The sequence below is a fragment of the Taudactylus pleione genome, unplaced genomic scaffold, assembly GCF_031769625.1.
Source record: "Taudactylus pleione unplaced genomic scaffold, aTauple2 ptg000655l, whole genome shotgun sequence".
NCBI lineage: Eukaryota > Metazoa > Chordata > Amphibia > Anura > Myobatrachidae > Taudactylus > Taudactylus pleione.
This window is the reverse complement of record NW_028285057.1, coordinates 968753-991321: the sequence shown is the minus strand read 5'-3', so window position 1 is coordinate 991321 and position 22569 is coordinate 968753. Positions and strand designations below refer to the sequence as shown.

The 22569-nt window shown below is 46.9% G+C and overlaps 1 protein-coding gene across 2 annotated transcripts in view; it reads left to right on the top strand.

Annotated features, from left to right (window-relative positions):
- LOC148478432 (AP-2 complex subunit alpha-1) overlaps positions 1 to 22569 on the top strand; it is a 57910-nt gene that overhangs the window by 16848 nt on the left and 18493 nt on the right. For both annotated transcript variants that reach the window (XM_088455440.1, XM_088455439.1), the window contains exons 3-15: positions 9900 to 10042; positions 11556 to 11749; positions 11912 to 12041; positions 12938 to 13039; positions 14159 to 14267; positions 14347 to 14497; positions 15583 to 15751; positions 16687 to 16824; positions 18222 to 18404; positions 18784 to 18881; positions 20505 to 20736; positions 21561 to 21725; positions 21994 to 22151. In XM_088455440.1, coding sequence (XP_088311566.1) covers positions 9900 to 10042; positions 11556 to 11749; positions 11912 to 12041; positions 12938 to 13039; positions 14159 to 14267; positions 14347 to 14497; positions 15583 to 15751; positions 16687 to 16824; positions 18222 to 18404; positions 18784 to 18881; positions 20505 to 20736; positions 21561 to 21725; positions 21994 to 22151 — 1972 coding nt within the window. The remainder of the gene's footprint in view (positions 1 to 9899; positions 10043 to 11555; positions 11750 to 11911; positions 12042 to 12937; positions 13040 to 14158; positions 14268 to 14346; positions 14498 to 15582; positions 15752 to 16686; positions 16825 to 18221; positions 18405 to 18783; positions 18882 to 20504; positions 20737 to 21560; positions 21726 to 21993; positions 22152 to 22569) is intronic.

The window sequence follows — 22569 nt, the reverse complement described above, 5'->3', positions numbered from 1 at the left end:
TTGAGGTTCTATGCGTTTGACACCTTTGCCTCTCAGGATGCATCCTTTGGGCGCCGGGTACTCCTTTCAGCACAGGAGCGTCCCCGCCCTTAGTTGTACTGCTTTGGGACATCCCCAAGGTCAACCCTGTGGACCCCCTATGGACCCTGAAGTAGAAAACAAGAGATATGGTAAGAACTTACCTTTGTTATCTCTGTTTCTACGAAGTCCATAGGGTCCACAGGGCGCCCGCCCTGACGCACCTGGCTTCAAATGGGCTGTGTGGCTGGTCACCGGTTTTCCGTCTCCTATTGCTGTGAGTATGGTTTCTTGTGTGTTCCAGTCTTCCTTCTCTCTGTTCCATATTCTCCTCCGGCCTAGGCTGCTTACCAACTGAGGTGCCTGTGGCTCGGGGGCGGGGTATAGAGGAGGACCCAAGTGCATCCTGGGAGCTAAAAGCTTAACTGTGTGGTGCCCATGGATCCTGTTCCAGCTATAACCCCAAGGTCAACCCTGTGGACCCTATGGACTTCGTAGAAACAGAGATAACAAAGGTAAGTTCTTACCATATCTCTTGTTTTTTTTGAGTGACCTGCGCATGGGGCCATTGTCATAATAATACAGGAAAGAACTCTAGAATGTCATAGTGCTCTGTAGCATTAAGATCTCCCTTAATGTAAGGGGCCCTGGCTAAACCATGATAAACAGTACTAAACCATTATTTTTCCTCCACCAATCTCTGCAGCTGGCTGTACGCATTAAGGTAGGAAGTGTTTTCCTGGTATTCACCAAAGCCCCTCAGAATGCCATATGTAGAAGAGTGATTCATCACTCCTGAGAGTGCGTTTCCACTGCTCCAGATTGCAGTGACGACTATTGCACACCGCCTTACACCACTCCAGCTTATATTTGGCATAGTGCCTGGTGGCCTGAGACTTGTGTGCAGCTGCTCGGCCATGGAAACCCAATCCAGCAGACAGACGTTTATGCGTTATGTTCCGCAGTACTTGGAGGTCCCATTGTGTGAGCGTGATTGGCCTAGGGCTTTGTTGATCAGTTGTATCTCCCTAGATGTTTCCAATTCAGAATACTAAATTTGCTGTTTCTACTTCAGGGTCCATAGGGTATCCACAGGATACCTTGGGGTATAGGTGTGACGTCAGTCGCAGGGCACCAAAGAGTTAAGCTTTCAGCCTCCCAGGATGCACTAGGTCCCCCTCCTATACCCCGCCCCCGGGCCAAGGCACCTCAGTTTAGTTTGGTGCCCGGCCGGAGTCGGGTGCACCTGTTGGAGTGGGGGCTAGAAGAGCCCCTGAAGCTTTTTCTTCATGCAGCTGTGGCTGCACATCTGGATGAACAGCATGGACAGTCAGTCCTGACGTCCATGCTGTCTTCCCTACACCCCGCCGGTACCAGAACGCCGGTACTGATCCGGGGATGCTGGTGGGCATCTGGGGTCACAGCTAGCGGTGACCCCAGATGCTCCGGACCATGGCCGGATTCAAGGGGGACAGAGGTAAGCAGCGGGGTCCCGCGGTGGGTCCCCGCTGATCACATGGTCCTAAGTCCCCAGGCAGGGGGCTCCCTGGGGACTGGCTGCAGCGTGGAGCCAGGCGACCAACCTGCGCTTCCACTACCCCCTGGGACAGCGGACCGCAGCAGAGCGGTAGCGCTGCGGCGTCCCAGGGGTTAAATGCATGCCAGGGGAGCGCGCCTTCCCTGTCTCACAGCCGGCGCCTCCCCCGCTGCACACAGCCCTCTCTGCATGCTGCCGACTGGTCCTGTGGCAGCGCTCCTCCCCCAGGCCAGCTTCTCTCTGCTCCTCGGCGGCCATCTTCTCTGCAACGCATGGTGAACGCTGCTGGAAGTCTGGAAGGAAGCATCGTGGTCTGGGTTCCCCCGCATACCTCTCCTCCGCTGTGGCTCAGGTCTGTGTATGCTGCGCTGTGTCCTACCAGGCCCTGTGTCTGTGTAGTTGAGTGATCAGCGCTGTTAGTGCAGGAATTGTTATTTCTCTGCATTGTATGTGACTGTGCTAGCGCTGCCTGTAACTTTTCTTCTCTAAACTGTCAGCTTTATTACTGTCCCTGTTCTTTCTGCTAAAGCCCTTGCGGTGCGGTGCTGCAGGGTGGTCTCTCACCTATTTAATACTTAATTGGTGAGAGAGGTCACATACGTGGTGCCATCATGTCTGAAAGTGATTTTCCCCTCCGGCTACAGTGTACCACGTGCAAAGTACCGTTAGCGGAGGGGGAGGGTAGCGCGGAGGGCCTTTGCCGGCAGTGTTTGTCCATGGCGCGGCCTATTACGGTTACAGCACCGGTACAGGAGCTGCCCTGGGCTTGTTTCGCTCAGGCGTTAACAGCTTTAATGGGCCAGTTAGCTCCGCAGCCCGCGTTTACTCCGATGGGTTTGTCCCAGCAGTCTGTGGTGTCGTCACCCATGCAGGGGTTCCCACGACAATTGGTGGTACCCCACAGTCTCCCTATTTCCCCGCTCCCGGGTTCTCAGGAGCCAGCGTGGGTTAACTCCCTGACGAGTTCTGTACAGCACTTGTCGGATGTGTTGCAAGGGGAGTCTGTGATGCGGCCTCATAAAAGGCCGGTGGCGTCTCTGTCCGCTCCTTATGAGGATGACGAAGGGACGTCTGATGATGGGGAGATTCTGGATCCTTACGATCAGGAACCTCTCCATACTAAGGACGCTGATGCTAAGTCCAGAGTATATATTCCTGGACTTATTCGGGCGGTCCGCACAGCCTTGGTGATTGAGGACGAAGTTCCCCCAGCGGCTAAATCTAAGTATGCCTTTTTCAAAGATGTGAAGGGCGATGCCACAGTCTTTCCTCTTTCGGGTCAGTTGGTGGACCATTTAGAGGAGGCGTGGAAACAACCTGGCAAAAGATACCAGCCGCAGAGACGCCTGGCGGTGGCTTATCCGTTCGCGGATAATTATTTTGCTAAGTGGGAATCCCCTCCACAGGTGGATTCTCACGTGACCCGTCTTGTCCGTAGTGCCACATTGCCGATGCCATCCATGTCCTCCCTTAAGGATGCTACGGACCGCAAGGTAGAAATCTGCCTGAAGTCCGCTTATTCCCTTGCAGGGGGGGCAGCACGGCCGGCTATGGCCATTTGCTGGGTTGCCAGAGCGATGGAGCGCTGGGCGGATTCATTAGAGGCTTCTTTTGAATCCGACTGTCCGGCCGAACAGGCGGAGTTGATTGGCAATCTCCGTGATTCGGCCACCTACATCAACGAGGCGGCTCTAGACATTAGTACTCTGGTGTCTAGAATTTCTTCAGCAGCGGTAGCTGCTCGTCGCACCTTGTGGCTGCGATCCTGGAAGGCGGACGCAGATTCCAAGAAAGGTCTGGAAGCGTTGCCGTTTACCGGAGAAGTTCTCTTCGGTCCGGATCTGGATAAGATTGTGGCCACGCTGGCGGCAGCCAAATCTGCTTGTCTCCCGTTGGCCGCTGCTCCTTCTGGTTCTGGACCATCGTCCTTTCGGTCATCTAGGGCCCAGGGCAGGCCCAAACCACAGTCGTTTCCTCGACAGGCTGGCCCTAAGAAATCGGTCAAGCCCCGGAAACAGGCATGGAGTACCAGACGTCCGGCCCCCAAGCCAGATGACAAGCCTGCGGCCTGACGGTCCGGGTCTCCCCTTGGGGGATCCCAGGGTGGGAGGCCGCCTGCTGCAGTTCTCCCGGTGTTGGTCGTTCACTAAGACAGACACTTGGGTTCTGGAGGTGGTCTCCCACGGGTACGCCCTCTCCTTCCGGCACAGACCCCCAGCTCGATTCTTCACCACGGGTCTACCATCAGACCGGAACAAGGCTACGGAGCTGCGGAAGGTATTGCACACTATGCTCCAGGCTGGAGTTATAGTGCCTGTTCCATTCTCCCAGAAGGGCCAGGGTTTCTATTCAAATTTTTTTTTTGGTACAGAAACCCAATGGGTCATATCGTCCGATTCTCAACCTCAAAGCACTCAACAAGTCTTTGCGGGTCCCGAAGTTTCGGATGGAGACCCTACGGTCCATCATTCTGGCGCTGGAACCTGGGGACTACATGGTGTCATTGGACATACAGGACGCTTACCTGCATGTCCCTATTCTTTTGCGCCATCAAGAGTTCCTTCGGTTTGCAATCCGCAGCGACCATTTCCAGTTTCGGGCGTTACCTTTTGGCCTGGCGACAGCACCACGTGTTTTCACCAAGGTGATGGCGGTCATGGCGGCTTCTCTGCGGCTGCAAGGAGTCCGCATGTTGCCGTACTTGGACGACCTGTTATTGGTGACAGGATCTCCAGAGCTCCTGTTACACCACTTGGACCTGACCATTGCACTGCTGCAACGGCACGGCTGGCTAATCAACTGGCAGAAGTCCACTCTAATCCCGTCTCGGAGGATTCTGCATCTTGGAGCCTTATTGGACTCGGGACAGCAAAGGATCTTCGTGACGGAGGACAAGATCTCTGCTTTACAGTCAAGGGTGCGCAGTTGTCTGCACAGCCGCCGGGTGTCCTTACACTCGGCGATGAGGTTACTGGGCTCCATGGTGTCGGTGTTCGACATGGTGGAATACGCCCTGTTTCACTCCAGACCTCTGCAGCACCTGATCCTGTCCAAGTGGAACGGGCTGCCTCAGTCTCTGAAGTTCCAGACGATTGTGCTCACCCCGGAGGTTCGCCTGTCCCTTGCGTGGTGGTTAAAGACGACCCACCTCAACAAGGGACGTCCGTTCTGGGTTCCAAATTGGGTCCTGTTGACAACGGACGCCAGTCTTCGGGGCTGGGGAGCAGTTTCGGGTCCACACTTGTTCCAGGGCAGGTGGACGCCGACAGAAGCGGAGCTTCCAATAAATATCTTGGAACTCCGTGCGGTCTTCAATGCTCTCCTGCAGGCACAGCGGTTTCTCCAGGGTCACCCGGTGCAGGTCCAGTCGGACAATGCTACCACCGTGGCCTACATAAACAGGCAAGGAGGAACTCGCAGTCGGGCGGCTCTCGTAGAGGTCTCTCGGATCCTGGTTTGGGCGGAGCGCAATCTTCCGGCCATATCAGCGGTCTTCATCCCGGGAGTGCTAAATTGGCAGGCGGACTTTCTAAGTCGCCAGGACGTTCATCCAGGGGAATGGTCCCTGCACCCGGACGTTTTTCAACTACTGGTGGACAGGTGGGGTCTTCCAGAAATCGACCTCATGGCGTCCCGGCACAACAACAAGTTGCCGGTGTACGGGTCTCGCACAAGAGACGAAGGGGCGTCTCTGGTGGATGCTCTGTCCGTCCGGTGGACGTTCAGGTTCGCATACCTGTTCCCTCCGGTCTCCCTTCTTCCACGGGTAATCCGGAAATTCAAACAGGAAGGAGGGATGCTCCTGTTGATAGCTCCCGCGTGGCCCAGACGGCACTGGTTCTCAGACCTTCAGGGTCTGTCCGTGGACAGTCCTCTGCGGTTGCCGCTACGACCGGACATTCTGTCTCAGGGTCCTTGTCTTCACCCGGACCTGACTCGGCTGTCTTTGGCGGCGTGGCTGTTGAGACGGCCATGCTGAGGTCCCGGGGGTTTTCCAGCTCTGTGGTGCGTACCATGTTACGAGCTCGGAAACCGTCTTCCGCGAGGATATACCATCGCGTGTGGCATACGTTCTTCCAGTGGTGTCGACCGATAGGTTATGCACCGCGGGAGTTTCGTCTGTCTCGGATTCTCGCCTTCCTGCAAGCGGGACTAGATCATGGGCTTCGCCTTGCTTCTTTGAAGGTACAGGTTTCGGCCCTATCTGTCTGGTTTCACCGTAGGATTGCTACAATCCCGGATGTGCGCACCTTTATGCAAGGTGTTCTCCGTATTCAGCCGCCCTTTGTTCCACCTATGGCGCCTTGGGATTTGGCTGTGGTCCTGAGGGCTCTCCAAGGACCGCCGTTTGAACCACTGGGCTCAGTGGATATTAAATGGCTAACAGCTAAGACTGTTTTCCTTCTGGCCGTTGCTTCGGCCAGACGTGTTTCTGAGTTAGGGGCTCTTTCTTGTAGACCCCCTTTCTTGGTTTTTCATGGGAACAGGGCAGTGCTCCGCACTCGGCCCGAGTTTCTTCCCAAAGTTGTTTCCCAGTTTCATGTTAACGAGGAAATAGTTGTTCCGGCCTTTAACTCACCGGGTCTTTCCGTGGGTGAGGCCTCTTTGGATGTTGTGCGGGCCTTAAGGACTTATGTTGACCGCACTTCTTCGTTTAGGAAGTCGGACGCTTTGTTTGTCCTCTATGGCTTCCGTAAAAAGGGGTGGCCTGCTTCAAAGCAAACTTTGGCAGCCTGGATCCGTATGGCTATTTCTGAAGCTTATCTTCATGAAGGCCTACCGGTCCCTCCTTCTCTGAAGGCTCATTCCACTAGGTCTGTGGGTCCTTCGTGGGCAGCTCGACGTGGTGCCTCGGCAGTTCAGATCTGCAAGGCTGCTACGTGGTCTTCTGTCCATACCTTCGTGAGGTATTACAGGTTTGACACCTTCGCCTCTCAGGATGCTTCCTTCGGGCAGCGGATTCTCCTTTCTGCACAGGAGCGTCCCCACCCTTAAAGGATACTGCTTTGGGACATCCCCAAGGTATCCTGTGGATACCCTATGGACCCTGAAGTAGAAAATATGAGATATGGTAAGAACTTACCCTTGTTATCTCTATTTCTACGAAGTCCATAGGGTTCCACAGGACTCCCGCCCTGTCGCACCTGTGCTGCAGATGGGCTTTGCTCTGGTCACCGGTTTTCCGTCTCCCTCTGGTGAGAATGTGATTCTTGTATGTGTCCAGATCTTTGTTCTCTCTCTTCCTTCTCCTCCTCCGGCCTATGGCTTGGTAACTAACTGAGGTGCCTTGGCCCGGGGGCGGGGTATAGGAGGGGGACCTAGTGCATCCTGGGAGGCTGAAAGCTTAACTCTTTGGTGCCCTGCGACTGACGTCACACCTATACCCCAAGGTATCCTGTGGAACCCTATGGACTTCGTAGAAATAGAGATAACAAGGGTAAGTTCTTACCATATCTCATATTTTTTGTCTTCAATTTCCAACACAGAAACATTCATACTAAAATAATCCGGAACATCTGTATTATGCAGTACAGCTCCTTGTCACGCTCTGTAGTGTACAGGAAAGCCTGTATGTGTGATGACAGACACGTACAGCCCCCGTCCCCCCTGTCTGTTCTAATCAATTTAAATAAAGTAGGAAGCATCTGCCCAGAACTGAGGAAAGATCGGCTGCTGATGACGTTTGTTACAGAGGTGTTACGGTGCATACTCACGGTCAGACTTGCTAGATCATCGATAACGATGAACGATTTTACCAACAATCTCATGAACGATTAACGATTTCTGACAGTATTTAAATGATGAAGTCGTCCAAGTTGGACTGCAAACACAGACGACTTAAGATAAAGTTATTTGACAAGCGGGCAGGCGCATCGTTGGTCGATGCATGCCAAACATGTCCACGATATGAACAATGTAACGATTTTTTCTATCGTTCATATCGTCAAGAATATCTGACCGCGTGCACCCTCCATTAGAGAATTAGGTAAAGTCGCAGCGGCTGTGAGATTGTTTCACTCTTTCTGCATTTTTGCATAAATATTCTGTAATGTCAAATACAGCAGTCTCTAAAGCTCCTTCTTAACTGCAAACAATAATAGAAAAAAGCAGATAATAATGATTGCTGTCCACTTTGCTAAGATGATACAAATATTTAATTATTGCGCCTGCCTATTTTAGTTATTAATGTGAAGATTTGCGGTCAGTTCGTTTTTGGAACTTCTTTTTTCGCTTTGAAATACCCGTCTGCGTCAGCCGCTGGGTGACCTACATGATACATGATTGCCAGTGAGAGGAGAAGCTAGGAATTTAAAATTACAGCTTTTACATTAATAAAGTTATGGAGCAATTAACAAAAAAAAAAGTGAATTTTCTTACGCAGTGATTGTGTCAGCCGCAGCCAGCCACTAGATTGATCAATGATAGGCTGAGCATGTACAGGGCTCCTCCAATCAGGGCTAAGCATATCTGAGCCCTTATGCAGCTCAGACTCATGGGATTGAGGTTATGTCTCTATTATGAGATAGAGCAGCACCTACTGCTCTGTAATTGTTAGTGCAGCCAGGGGCTGGACTTTTGTGATACCCCATCTCTAGTTATTATGATTGCAGACGCTGTTGCTTTCTGCACCGTCAGAATCCTATTATTGCGATTGGTTCAGATTGTAAAAATCTCATTCCCCAACAGAATCTTCTTATAGCAGACAGGCTTCCCCCTAGAACCCATGGGGCCCTAGGTGGCCAAATGCCTTGTGGATAATCCGATCATGATTCAAAGCTGTCTGAAAATGTGTGAAAAATCATTTTGTGCAGTCTTTGTGTTGGGCCTTGTGTTGTGGTTTTGCACCTTTCACGCATGGCCTATAATGGTGCTTTTACAAATCTTAAATGCAGTGTTTACAGAATCGACAGAGTGCACTGTCTCAGCGTTCTGTCCAATCAGCAAGTCACTTACTATCTCCAGGAAGGCTATTACAGATAATCCTTGTCCAGTCTGCAAGTGGGCAGTATGTAGGCTAAAATTATCTGTCCAGCCAGCATGTGGGCAGTATGTGGGCTATAATTATCTGTCCAGCCAGTAAGTGGGCAGTATCTGGGCTATTACAAGTAGCCAGCCAGCAAGTGGACACTACTGTATCTTGGCTATTAAAAATATATTTGTGTCCAACGAACAAGTTGCCAGTATTATAAAAGCTGTAAAAGATCATATATGTCCAGCCGTATTACACAGCCCCCACCCTGCTGCTTCTTAATACCACACGGCTAGCAAAATTTTCAGGGAGGACAGTGATTATAACCACAGTAAATAAATACCTTGTCCACAGGCATCATTAATCTCCTTATTAGCCCCTCCTTCCTGCATCATCATTAACCCCTGCATTACTAAAGTGTGATCTTATCCTAAACTCCCTCACCCCTTTTTTTTGTTAACCCCATCATCTTCAACGCCTATCCCTCCCTCACAGCTGCAATGATGGGTCTCTGTACTCTGAGGAGAAGGCCATCTATATCCTGGTTCAGACTGAGCACGCTTCCCTAGGAGTCAGGGACATGGCCATATTTTTTTATGTACCATAGCAATCTAATGCCTGTTTACTGAGCCCGGTCCTATTCAGTGACCCTTCTCAATACATACTGTAAAGAGTAGCAGCACTGTGTTGTTATTTAATATGTGGCTTTCAAGTCGACTCCTCTCCTGTGTGGTCACACTGTAGAATCCATAATGGGAAGCCAAAGCGGCAGCCTGTTTTTATCAATAGCTTTAGGCAGGATGTGTTTATCTTTTATGCACCACTGTGTACTTTACAGAGCATAGTACAAGCTCGCTGGAGTCAGCAAGTGCAGGCCGGCTGTATGTGTGCCAGATGTAAGCATACGTCTAGCATAGATAAAGGCAGCTGGAATAGCCAGACGTGGCCTTATTGTATACTTGAAAACGTAAAGAAAGCTAAATCAAAATATTTGACTTTTTACAAAGGTTTCAACAGACTTATGGACTCCCGAATAAGCTACGACTGATGTTTTTTCATAAGATACTTGCCCAAAAATTGTTGATGTTAGTCCATCGTGGATCTGATCAGATGTCTTCCTTTACTTACTTTCAGGGCTCGTTGACATAGGCGCACATTGTCAAATGGGTTATAACGCACTTGGGCTATTTGTAGCCACAGCAATGTGAGCTTGCTTGTGTTGCCTAGGCATAAGAGTGTAGAAGAAAGCTTTACTATGTGGTGACTTGTATTTTTTCTCTTCTGCATCCTAGTATATATGTGTTTTATTTATAGATCATTCATCACCTTTTATTTTTTTATTACTGATGGGAATCACTTGACATCTTGTTTTAGGAGACAAAGCCCTGGATGGCTACAGTAAGAAGAAGTACGTGTGTAAGCTGCTCTTCATCTTTTTGCTGGGACACGACATAGATTTTGGGCACATGGAAGCCGTCAACTTGTTGAGTTCCAACAAATACACAGAGAAGCAGATCGTAAGTGACACGTGCTCCGTATCTATCTGCCCACATTGCCGGTCTGCTTACTGCTATTGTACTAGGTATTGTAGAACATAATCAGCCTGTGGAGTTAAATGTATGTCAATTGTATATTTGTCTGCAAAGAAATGTAGGTTGCCCGAAGTTTAAGGTCCCCGGACTCCCATGCCTGAAAGAGGGACCCTTATCGGTGTAAAGCTGATTTTTTCCAAAGCTTGGTCATGCTCTGTCCGTCTTTGACACTCGCATGACCATTTGAAACGGCAGCTTGATAAATGGGGTTTCTTAATACAAGACCTGTTATTATATTTATATACCCTCATTCTCTAATGAAATTACGGTTGCTTCCTTTGTTACTACAGTAATATCTCCTACATAGCTGTAAATGACTGTTTATATGCCTATATTTTATTCTCTCATATGTTTCTGAATGTTGCAGAATTTTTTTGTTACTGTAATTTTTTCCATCAGCTTGCCTAGTTGGGTCATTGTTTTTCCTCTTACATCCTATCTGGGAGACACTGCTAGACTCTGGGTTTAGAGGGGAGGCAAATTGTTTTCTTCTCTGTACCAATCACCATGACCCTTTATGCGCAAGACCCATTGCTTTAATGCCTTTCCAACCCTCAACACTAATTTCCACACTGAATTAACCTGGACTGAAATAAGTGTCATGTAAGTATTTGCTGTGGTCATTCAATGGAGAAATCGCCATGGAGGGGTTGAGGGTGGTAGTGGGGGCAGGGGCGTGGCAAGACCTATGGGGCCCTATATCATATACATGCAAATTATTTTGCCGCTAATCCATTATGATAGTGCAAACATTAGATAATTTACTATCTGCCTGCTTAGTTGACATGCAGGATTAAATGTATGATGATTAACCTATTGTGAGTATTGTAAAATATATTTAAAATAAAAAAAGTGTATGATATAACGTAGTTTTTAAGAAGGTTATTATTCACTAATAAATCAGTGAGGTGGTTATGCTCCTTTGCAGGAGACATGAGTGAATGGGTAGACTTGTAGCCACGCCTCCTCCCAGCATCTGTGGGGAGCGACGGAGCTGGCCAATGCCGGCTGTGACATCTGCTAAGCTGCCCTGCAGCAGTGCCCTGGTGAGAATAGTAAAGCCGTCCACGGGGCTAAACGTTGCCTACTATAGCTAAGCATTCGGGTGGTACAGGTATAGAACAATATGACCTAGGTGAAATGGATCATGTCGGCAGGTATGTCTTATCTACTACAGAAGCTCTACTGTCAGTCCTATTCACGTTAGCTGATCTTCTCACCATATAATGTCTCAGTGACCTGACCTGTGAGAATGACATCTTTGGCTGCTTGTTACAACCTTCATAGTGGTTGTGGTAGAGCAGACAAAGTAGAGAAGGGCATAAGCCTATGTAGAGTATATGCATATTCCGGTGTTCGTTAATTAAGCAAATGCCATTATAGAGGTGTGAATGCCTTTAAGCAGCCTTTCTGATGAACCCTGTCTCCTTTGTTCTAGGGCTATCTTTTTATCTCTGTTCTCGTGAATTCCAACAGTGAACTTATCCGCCTTATTAACAATGCAATCAAGAATGACCTGGCCAGCCGCAACCCCACCTTCATGTGCCTGGCCCTGCACTGCATCGCTAACGTTGGCAGCCGAGAAATGGCGGAAGCTTTCGCATCGGAGATCCCCAGGATCCTTGTTGCAGGGTAAGTGCTCCCTACATTCTTTTATTAGAGATGTAACCCATGAGAAATATATAGCAGCGTTGCTGTCTCCTGGCCCTTGTCATCTATCCGATAATGATTTAGCTATCACAAGTGGCTTCTGTAACATTCGAGGTGATGACCTTCTTGCTCTGTCCGTAACAGAGACACAATGGACAGTGTGAAGCAGAGTGCTGCTCTGTGCCTGTTACGACTGTACAAGACCTCACCTGACCTTGTGCCAATGGGTGAATGGACGTCGCGGGTGGTTCATCTCCTCAATGACCAGCACATGGTACGTGGCTAAGTGTTAAGCAGAATGTGGCTTCTGCTCACCTGTCTACAGGTGGGAAAATGTATTGTGCGCTACTTTCTCCTTCATCCACTAGGGGACACTGGAGCAGAGACAATGGGGTATAGAGGATGGTAGAGTAGAGCCTGGCACTTTAAATAATTTAGAAGTTTGGCTGGCTCCTCCGCCTCTATGCCCCATCAGCCCCAGTTTTAGAAATGTGCCTGAGAGAGCCGGTGCACATGAGGCTGTCTCCAGCCTTTTCATATATTTTTATTTTAATAAGCATGAGGACAAACCGACTGTTTACTGTGACAGTCTGCCTGCTATGTGGGAACCGCCGGGAAGGGAGTCACCACGTCTAATGCAGCCTGTGTCCGGCGTCCCTAGAGGGGGGCTTTAATTTTGATTGAGTCATCGGACTCAGCAGGGCTTCGGTGTGCCTGTGGAAGCTCTCTGTGTGTAACATCCTTTCCTTCTATTCCTGCAGTATGTCAGTGCTGAAATGAATTCTGTACTGTGATCCGAGTGCTGCTCCTTTCTGCTATCTGAGGCTGCAGTAGATAAATAAGGATTGTTTTATAGTCCATTTGTACATAATCTTGCGTTGTCTGTAGTTTACGGTAAAAACTGTTTGATAAGGGTTGGGACATTGGGTAGGATTATTGCAGTGTCTCAATATAAACCTGATTCCTTCAGGCTGATTTACAGATAAAGTTAAGATTACGTCCCTTGAACAAAAATTGGAATCATTTATGTTTACGGTGGTTTAACTTTGTCTAGTATGAAATGTATTATAGACATGAATATTATTTTGTTGCCGGTGTTACAGTTCTTATTGTGCGAGGCATTTAGTTCCATGTGCAGGCTGTATCTGAATGCTCTCTTTATTCTGCCAGGGAGTGGTGACCGCAGCCGTCAGCCTCATCACCTGCCTGTGTAGGAAGAATCCAGATGACTTTAAAACATGCGTCTCACTGGCCGTCTCCAGGCTCAGCAGGGTAAGCTCTATGAAGGCTTTCTGTTCGTAGTACCTAATGAAATAGTAGGGGGATATTCGTTGATACAATGAAAGTTTAGTAGCAAGCACAGCATGTTGTTTTTCCACATTCTGTTTGCTGCTTTCTCTGTTCCCCAAGCTACTTACAGAAGGGTGTTGTGTAGTTTTACTGTGCACTGTCTAGGTCAGCAAGGTCCAGTGCAGATACAGCCTCCAGGATCGAAAGAGATTTGCCAATATTTAACAGTCCTTGGGGGGGGGGGATGCGTTCTACAATCTTACTATGTACTACCTTCAAGCACTCTTAGGGGTGTGTCCTACGATATCACTATGTGCTGCCTTCAAGCAGCCTGACTGGTGTGACCTACTATCTCAGTATGTGCTGTATTCAAGTACCGTCAGGTGGTGTGAGCTTCTGTCTAACTATGTACTATCTTGAAGTAGATTCAAGTTTGGGATGTCCTAGTATATAGCTGTGTAGTGCTTTTAAGCATCCTCAGTGGTGCGTCCTATCTCACTATGCCACCTTCAAGCACCATCAGGGAAAGGTGTCCTACTATGTCAGTGTACTGCCTTCAAGCATCCTCAGGGAACACTCCTGAAGATGCAGGACACACCCCTGAGGATGCTTGAAGGCAGTACACAGTCACTTAGTAGGACACCCCTAACTGATGGTGCTTGAAGGTAGCACATAGTGAGATAGGGCACACCCCTGAAGATGCAGGACACACCCCTATCTCACTATGTGCTACCTTCAAGCACCATCAGGGAGGGGTGTCTCACTATGTCACTGTGTACTGCCTCCAAGCACATAACTAGATTTTAGTTGATAGTGGGAAACCCCTTGAAGTTAAAAAAAAAAAAAAAAAAAAAAGGAATAAAACAGTGACTCTTAAAATGTTTATCATATCCTATAGAAAATGCAATTGGGGAAGTAAGAATCATTGTTTATTTTCATTTTTCAGTGGGTGGAGAGAAGCTTGACTATGGACTATATATTTATTTTTATTTTTTTTTCCCTCAATATAGGCTACTTTTTATTTTGCATTATAATTGATGTTTAGGTAAAAGTTAAGGAATGATTGAATCCAATTGTCTAATATTTGACCCCTCTTTCCAGATTGTGTCTTCAGCCTCAACGGATCTACAAGATTACACATATTACTTTGTCCCAGCACCCTGGCTTTCTGTAAAATTGTTGCGTCTCCTCCAGTGTTACCCTCCACCAGGTAATGGGAAGCTGTTGCCGCCATGTCACATAGCAGTATGTGTCTGTGTGATCTAACAAGTGGCTCTGTGTTTTCTCAGAGGACGCTGCCGTGAAGGGGCGGCTAGTGGAATGTCTGGAGACCATACTGAACAAGGCACAGGAGCCCCCAAAATCAAAGAAAGTGCAACATTCCAACGCAAAGAATGCCATACTATTTGAGGCCATCAGTCTCATCATTCATTATGACAGGTAGGTGATATAATGCTGTGCATTCAGCTTTACTGTCGTTTCCGATGCTATGTACTATTTTGGTTTATGGTACCTCCCCCCCAGAACTGGATTAAGACCTCCATGGGTTTTTACCATCTCCTCCACTGCCAATGATTCGAATTTGGTGTAGAAGTTGGTAAGGTCGGTTCTTCCACCAAGTTTCACAGGCTACATGGCCCTTGATCTGCCGACGAGGCGTCTCCACTGTACCCCACCTATCTGAACCACGTGAATCAAAGGTCCAGTTTTGACAACACCAAGCCTGTCTGTAATCTCCTCTGTAATCATAAACAAGCTCTTGCTGACTGACATTGCATGGCAGGAGATTGGCCAGTGATGAAATGCTCGGTGGTGCAATTTATATCTCTTTTACCGGACTTGGTTTCTTTTAAAGTGTTTTGTAGAAATCTTTCGGCCAAGCCATTAGTTGCAAGTTGGTATAGAGCCAGTGTGAAATTTTATACCGTTCTCTTCCATAAATCGTTGAAATCCAGCCGGCATGAATTGAGGGCTCATTGTCACTGTTAATTTGTTCCGGTAAACCATTTCTAACAGAAATAGATCTCAACACAAAATCGGTTTATTTCACCATAATCACTTCTGGGCACTTAGTGAGGAACATACAGTTCATTAGCGGCCCTGCACGATCAATGTGTACCTTCAGCCAAGGAGATGAGGGCTGTTCCCATGTAATGCAACGGGCCACTGGGGGAGTATTTTGAACTTTCTGACTAAATAGTCTCAATTTGGGAACCGATACCCGTCCATCATATATAGCTTCTTCATTTTGACAGTGCATTGATAGCCTTCATGCAGTTTTTGGCTTGAAGTTTACGGCTGCCGTCTGCGCTGTGATGAGGTTTTTGTTGCTAGTGTTCTATTTGACTATTTTAGCAAATGAGCCAGACACCGACATACAAAACAGAACAACAGAGAGTCACCTCACTGTAACATCATAGCAACTAATATGGACATTTTCACGGTCGCTGAAAACTATAGATCCAATATCGCCTTTGTGTAAACAGTGCTTCAATAATGAAACTGCTTTTCCGGTTTCCTTTCAGTGAACCTAACCTGTTGGTTAGAGCCTGCAACCAGTTGGGCCAGTTCCTTCAGCACCGAGAGACCAACCTGCGGTATTTGGCTTTGGAGAGTATGTGCACGCTGGCCAGCTCTGAATTCTCACACGAGGCGGTGAAAACCCACATTGAAACAGTTATCAATGCCTTAAAGGTGAGCGGAGTGTCACTGTTTGCTAGCTGTCCATTATTGCCTTGCCCTGATGTTGCACAGGTTTATATAGTATTTTATAATCTGTGTATAGAAACATTGGACAGTAATCAGTGATCACTTTCCTAGTACCCTCGTGGGCAGCCCTTACTTTTTCCTAAAATGCAAATCTGGGGTCATGTGATGCCATCTTTCTTATTTTGTTAAAACTGATTTATATTTTTATTTGGACTTTTGACTACTTACACTAGGCTGTTTTAATATAGACTCCAGATTTTATAGAGCAGTAAAATTCCCCAAAGCCAGGCAGGTGCAGGAGGCAGCCGGGGGTGTGTGTGGTATGGGAGATTGTGGAGAGCGCTGACCTGGGTGGAAGGGGCAGGACGAACTCCATCAGAGGGCACACAGACAGCTACCCGCCACGCACCCTCCTACCCAGCGTCCCAACCACTGCCTGGGAAGGAGAGAGGGAGGCTGCAAATACACAATGCCTGCAGCCGCCTCCAGTGCTGGGTGAGACAAAGTGGAGGGGGTGGCCATGGATCCTCCCTCTGATGTGGGTGGCCCTGCTCAGTGAGTACTGCCCACTGTGCCCCCCGCTGGCCTGATGACACTGCACTCTGCAAGTCTGGGCAGCACTGGGTGGTGTAAGAAAAATACCGAACGAAGCGCCCATCAATAAAGCCCTGGGGAGAACACTGGCTGCTTCTATACAGTGGGGATTAGACGGATTTGATGTCGTCCGTATTTATTATCCAAATATATCAAAGGTAAAGCAAATTCTAAACTGATGGAGACCTTATCCGTGTCTGTATTCCCCCATTGCCCTTCTGAGAAAAGGGTTTTATGGCTGATCATCTCTATCCCTTCCTTTCCTGTACGTTGTGGTCTTCACTTTTTATTTAATTTATCCATGTTGTGGTCCTGTATTATTCTAGACTGAGCGAGATGTGAGTGTGAGGCAGCGGGCTGCTGACCTTCTCTATGCAATGTGTGACCGCACCAACGCTAAACAGATTGTCTCTGAAATGCTGAGTTACCTGGAGACTGCAGACTACTCCATCCGGGAGGAAATTGTAAGTGGCTGCGTCACTGCTCTACTGCGCCAACATGACGCTTGTTGTACTTTCAGCGTGCATAGAATGTGTAGTACTGGGATTTACTGTAAGTGCTATCCTTTATGATGCCATGGAGGTAGCCCTTTGGTGGGTTGAACCAATACTTAAAATGAAGCCTATCAATTCACTAGGAACCAATTACGTAAATGAAGTGGAGATCACCAGCTTTTAAATATAGATTATCAGTTTGCCCTTAAGTATGATGCCCTTCATGCGCATCCATGTTTCTCATGCAGTCAACTGGGGGACACTGGAACAGTGGGTTACAGAGGGGCCAGCAGGAGCTGATGCACATTAGGAAAATCTCATGGAAAGACTAAGCGTCTCCTACTCTGTATCTTCCAGCCTGTATGATAGCCGTTTTATGCAAAGTGCTGGGTGATGAGGTTTTATTTTTCTTTTCATATTAGTACCTACAGTTGTTGCCACAATGACAGCCTCTGTCTGGCGGGTTACCAGCACACAGCAGGCAGCCCCTCAGCACAAGACTGTGCCCTGGAGGCACTGTAACTGAACCCCTTTCTCCAGACAGAGCGATAGAGTTTTTCAGTGTGTTCTGACACCGAGAGCTTGCACACCATAGAGGCCCCAGTGCTGGGAAATGAGTGGAGATGGGTAGTTTCAGGCATAAGTGCTCTGTCTTGCAAATTGCTATATCGTCATTTTTCTAGAAGATGGGTTTTCTACAAACATCTCTCCTTTCAGCCTAAGGCAATGTCCATACATTTATAAAGTTTTTTTTACAGTATCAATATGTTTGCATCCAAAGCTGGTAGTTTGGGACAGAACGTTTTGCACTCAGCAGCTTCAGAGCTCCCCATTATGGAGAGATTAGGGAAGTCATCATGGCTCCAGTTGGACGTATGAGGAATGGGGATTGTTTTCTCTTGTGGGAGGACCATTGTCTTCCTTTTTTTTTTTAGTTAGAAAAGTAACTGATGTCATACAGGCTGGGTGATGTAGAGCAGGGACAGACTTTCTGTCTACATCTCTATACCCCATGGTTCCAGTTTTCCACAATGGATTTAATATACATTTAAAATCTGTTTATATGTCAGTCACTGACTAGGATCTATAAACTCCTATTTAATCAGTAATGTTTGCTACAGTAGATTTTGGTTTGTTCTACCTGTATTCATATCCCAATTGTGTTTTGCTGAATGCATTCTCAGATAGAATTGCCATTGCTCTCAATATAAATCGGGATCATCATGGCAATTCCTAGGCTGTAAAAACAAAGCTTGTAGAGCTGCTGTAAGCCAATATATAACATCTATAGACTTGGCATTTTAAAGTCTGCTTTAGTATTTGGAGCTTCTTGTTTTTATTTGTTAACATTTTAATTCTCAATGAAGGTCCTGAAAGTAGCCATCCTAGCCGAGAAGTACGCTGTGGATTATAGCTGGTACGTGGACACTATTCTCAACCTGATTCGAATAGCTGGGGATTACGTCAGCGAGGAAGTCTGGTATCGTGTCATCCAGATCGTCATTAACCGGGATGATGTACAAGGCTATGCTGCTAAAACGGTGTTTGAGGTATTGCATATAATACACTTATACAAACCTTTCTCATGGGAACTCTATCATGGTGCTTAGGGACTGATTCAGAGATGGACGCTAATGCGATCGCAACTGCGAAAATACGCTAATGTTAGCTAAGATCACCTGAGCATAAAGACGCCCACTGCTGCCGTCTAACCTGCGCGGCGACGCATACATACGTAAACATTGGTAACATCGAAGCACATCGGCGGCCATTATACCCTTGCGGCAGGTCTGACCTGCCGCAGCCTTGGGTGCTCTTCTGACACGCAGAGCTGCGTGTGCAATAGCAGTGGCTAATTTCTGAACGCCCATGTAACCATATAATGACTGTCGACTTATATTCCGTTATATAATTCTTCTTCTTTTTCAGGCTCTGCAGGCTCCCGCGTGTCACGAGAACATGGTGAAAGTTGGAGGTTATATACTGGGTGAATTTGGTAACCTTATTGCTGGAGATCCCAGGTCGAGGTAAGACGTCAGTGCCTGGGCTGGGGGAGTGCATGTGTTACGTTTGGTGTGTGAGTGTGCTTAGGTAAATTGTGGGTTTGTCCTGCGCACTGAGCTCTGTGATTGCGGCAAGCTGCTGACAACCAATAGGTACCTTTGCCTATTCAAATAGAAATATGAAAAATAGACGGTGTAGCGCTCAGCCTATGGCGATGTGTAGCAATGATTGCCTGAGTAAGGGAGTGACTCCCTTCTATTGGCTAATTATAATGAGAGCCCAATAATTTGAATGTATAAAATCACTTTTACTTATGTCACAAAAAGAGAGTAAGAAACATATATCATATAATTCACATGTAGATGGTACATAGATGTAAAACAGAAAAAAAGGAAAAAATATTGCTGGTGGTGCGTAGTGGATGATTATATAATAGAGATATTTTACAATCCTCTAGTTTCAGTCAACTTGGTATATAGTATACCCTTGGGTGGGCGAGGTCTATATAGTAAAGTCTTGGCTAATGATGATCGATAGTCTAAGTAGTAGGTAAAGTTTGAGTCTTGTTAGACTGCGGCATCCCGCTAGTCTATCTGAGGTCATAAAGATGGTAGAAAACTGGACAAAAGTAATAACTGGTCGTTGCCTGGGATGGTCTTCTTAGGAATGGGGCTGGGGTACTGGGGCAAGGCTAGGCTTCCTTCCCCTCGGACATGCAACCATTGGTGTATCTGTTTCCAGACACACCGCCGGGAAACCGTGACTCGAGTGAGCTGGTCGGTGACTGAGGAGCGAACATGTCGGCTAGGGCTAGAGTGAACCGGTTGCCAGGTATCCCCTCCGTATGGAGACTCACCTCTGATGCGCTCTCCAGACGTCCGCTCCCACTCCTTGCCGGCTCGCTGTTCGTACTCAGTCTCCCTTGGTCGCTGCTGCTTCCGGGTAGGTCACGTGACCGCGGCTTGTTGTAATCACGAATAAGATTTTTCTTTCCTCTTTACAGGATCCTGGTCTGTCTATCGAGTAAGTCTGTATCGGTGTGTAGGCCCAGCGCGTTTCAGCCTTCCTCTGGGAGCTAGTGTAGTGAGTTACTGCCAAGACTTCTATTTGAGGTTGAACGGTGTCATCAGTTTATGCAAACTTAGCTGGGGACGTAGTTTGATTGGTTGGTGCTTCGTTCACAGCTGATAGTCGTATTCTCTGTTGTTCTAAGTGCTGCTGGTTCATTAGCTCTCACTGCTAAGGAGGCTACAATACAATTTTGATTGTAGCCTACTTAGCAGTGAGAGCTAATGAACTAGGGGATGTACTATATACCAAGTTGACTGGAACTAGATGAATGTACAATATCTCTATTCTATGATCATCCACTACGCACCACCAGCAATATTTTTTTCCTGTTTGTTTTCTGTTTTACTCTATGTACCATCTACATGTGAATTATATGATATATGTTTCTTACTCTTTTTGTGACATAAGTAAAAGTGATTTTATACATTGATTATTGGGCTCTCATTATAATTAGCCAATAGAAGGGAGTCACTCCCTTACTCAGGCAATCATCGCTACACATCGCCATAGGCTGAGCGCTACACCGTTTCTATTTTTCTTAGATAAATTGTCATTCACTGTGTTTTCTTTACCAGCCCCTTGGTGCAGTTCAACCTCCTGCACTCCAAGTTCCACTTGTGCAGTGTGTCAACCCGAGCCCTCCTGCTCTCTACCTACATCAAGTTCATTAACCTCTTCCCAGAAACCAAACCCACCATCCAAGAGGTGCTGCGCTCAGATAGCCAGATCAGGAACGCGGATGTGGAGCTCCAGCAGAGGGCGGTAGAGTACCTGAAGCTCAGCTCCATTGCAAGCACAGATGTCCTTGTAAGAACTCCCAAGTGTTCCTCTATTAAATTACTGTTTGTGAGGAGTGGTTATAAATACCCCTGAAATTCGTTTCAGCTTTGCTGTTTATTAGGGAATTTCATACATTCTGCCGACTACACACAATGAATAATAAACTACTCATTAGGGACTAGTGGCAACAACATTTGGTGCCTAATTTTTTAAAACTGCCTTTGTGATGTCACTTGTTCCTAGTTCTCATGATTATTGGGCCAGCCCACACTAATGTTACATGTTAGTGAGTTGCTGTTTTTATTAGCCTTTTACGTAGTGTAGAAACTAAGTTATTATGATGTATGTTTTTTGGGTATAGAGTGCATAGACAGGAGCTTGGGCACTAAGTATTTACAAGCAGAAGCGTATGTTCTTGCCCTTCATTGACTACCTGGAAAATCAGTATTTTCAAGTTTCAGCTGAGCTGGCCACTTGCTTTATTGTTCTTTTTATGAATTTACGTTAAGTCCTTTTCTCTTGAGCTAATAAGAGACACTGGAGGATCGCCCTTTACACTTTGCTTTAGTTTGTTTTATTTCACTGCCTTCCTTGTAAGGATTATTATGCTAATTTCAGAAAGTTTTTTTCTGTCCTTTGGGGCTTTATTATGAAAGTACTGAGTGTCCCAGGGATTCGATAGAGGTGGAGTAGCTTGCCCTTTTACTCTTAAATTTAAAGGGCCCAAACTCCTACCTCTGCACCCCAGTGTCACCCCATTGGGTACAGATAGATGGCTTTACCATAAATACAAAACCTGTGTTTTTATGCAGTTATGCGTTCACTTTTATTTCCCCCTTTTTGTTCTGTAGGCAACTGTTCTGGAGGAGATGCCCCCGTTCCCTGAGAGGGAGTCCTCTATTCTAGCCAAACTAAAGAAGAAGAAGGGACCAGGAGCAGTCAGCGAGTTAGAAGAAGGGAAAAAGGATCAAAACTCTGAAATTAATGGTGGCGTGGAACCAACGCAGAGCACCGCCGTAAGATCTTTCACATTTGGCTGGCTCGTTGTGACCTTGTCCCCTATATACCGTGAAAGTAGCTTTTACTGAGATGAATGAATAAATGTGAAGTCAGTCTATTAATGTAAATGATAGATCTTGTTCCAGAATACTTGTTAGGCCCACAAAATGGCTGCCTAACCTGGGTGAGGGGATAGGTACTCTTGAAGCTAAACGGACTACGCTGCTATATTTTACTTTTAGAACAGCTGCGTGTTTATAGTTGATATATTCCATGTTTTTACAGTCTACTCCCTCACCATCTGCTGATCTCCTTGGCTTAAGGAGTGCCCCCGTTACGGGTTTGGCCGCACCAGGTGCTGGCAACCTACTGGTGGATGTGTTTTCAGACACGCCGTCTGCTGCTGCCTCTGTAGCTCCTGGTGCTGACGAAAACTTTCTAAGGTATTTATCTTATAGGCCTCTATGGTGAAAAAAGTAATCTGGTTGATTTAAAAAAAGAAAAACGTATTTGTCATAAACATTTTCTTCAAATTACATCTCTAAAAAAGTTTTTTTTTTTAAATATTTGCATGATTAAAAAAAGTTATATTTTTTAATTCCTTACCTATGAATCTCAACCCATGTCCTTCTGTTGGATGTACCCCCCCTCCAAAAAAAACAGTATTGTTTCTGTAATGTGTGTATGCAGCTGTTTTTGTCTGCTGATTGTCTAATTGCACGTAGGTTTTTTGTCTTTCTTGGTTTTTGTTATTCCTTTTTGCTGTCTTGCTGCTGGTGGGATTGTTTCTTGTCTTTGTCTGTCTTGCTGTGCCTGCCTGTGATTGGATGGTATACAGTGACTTCGATCCGCCCTGTGAGA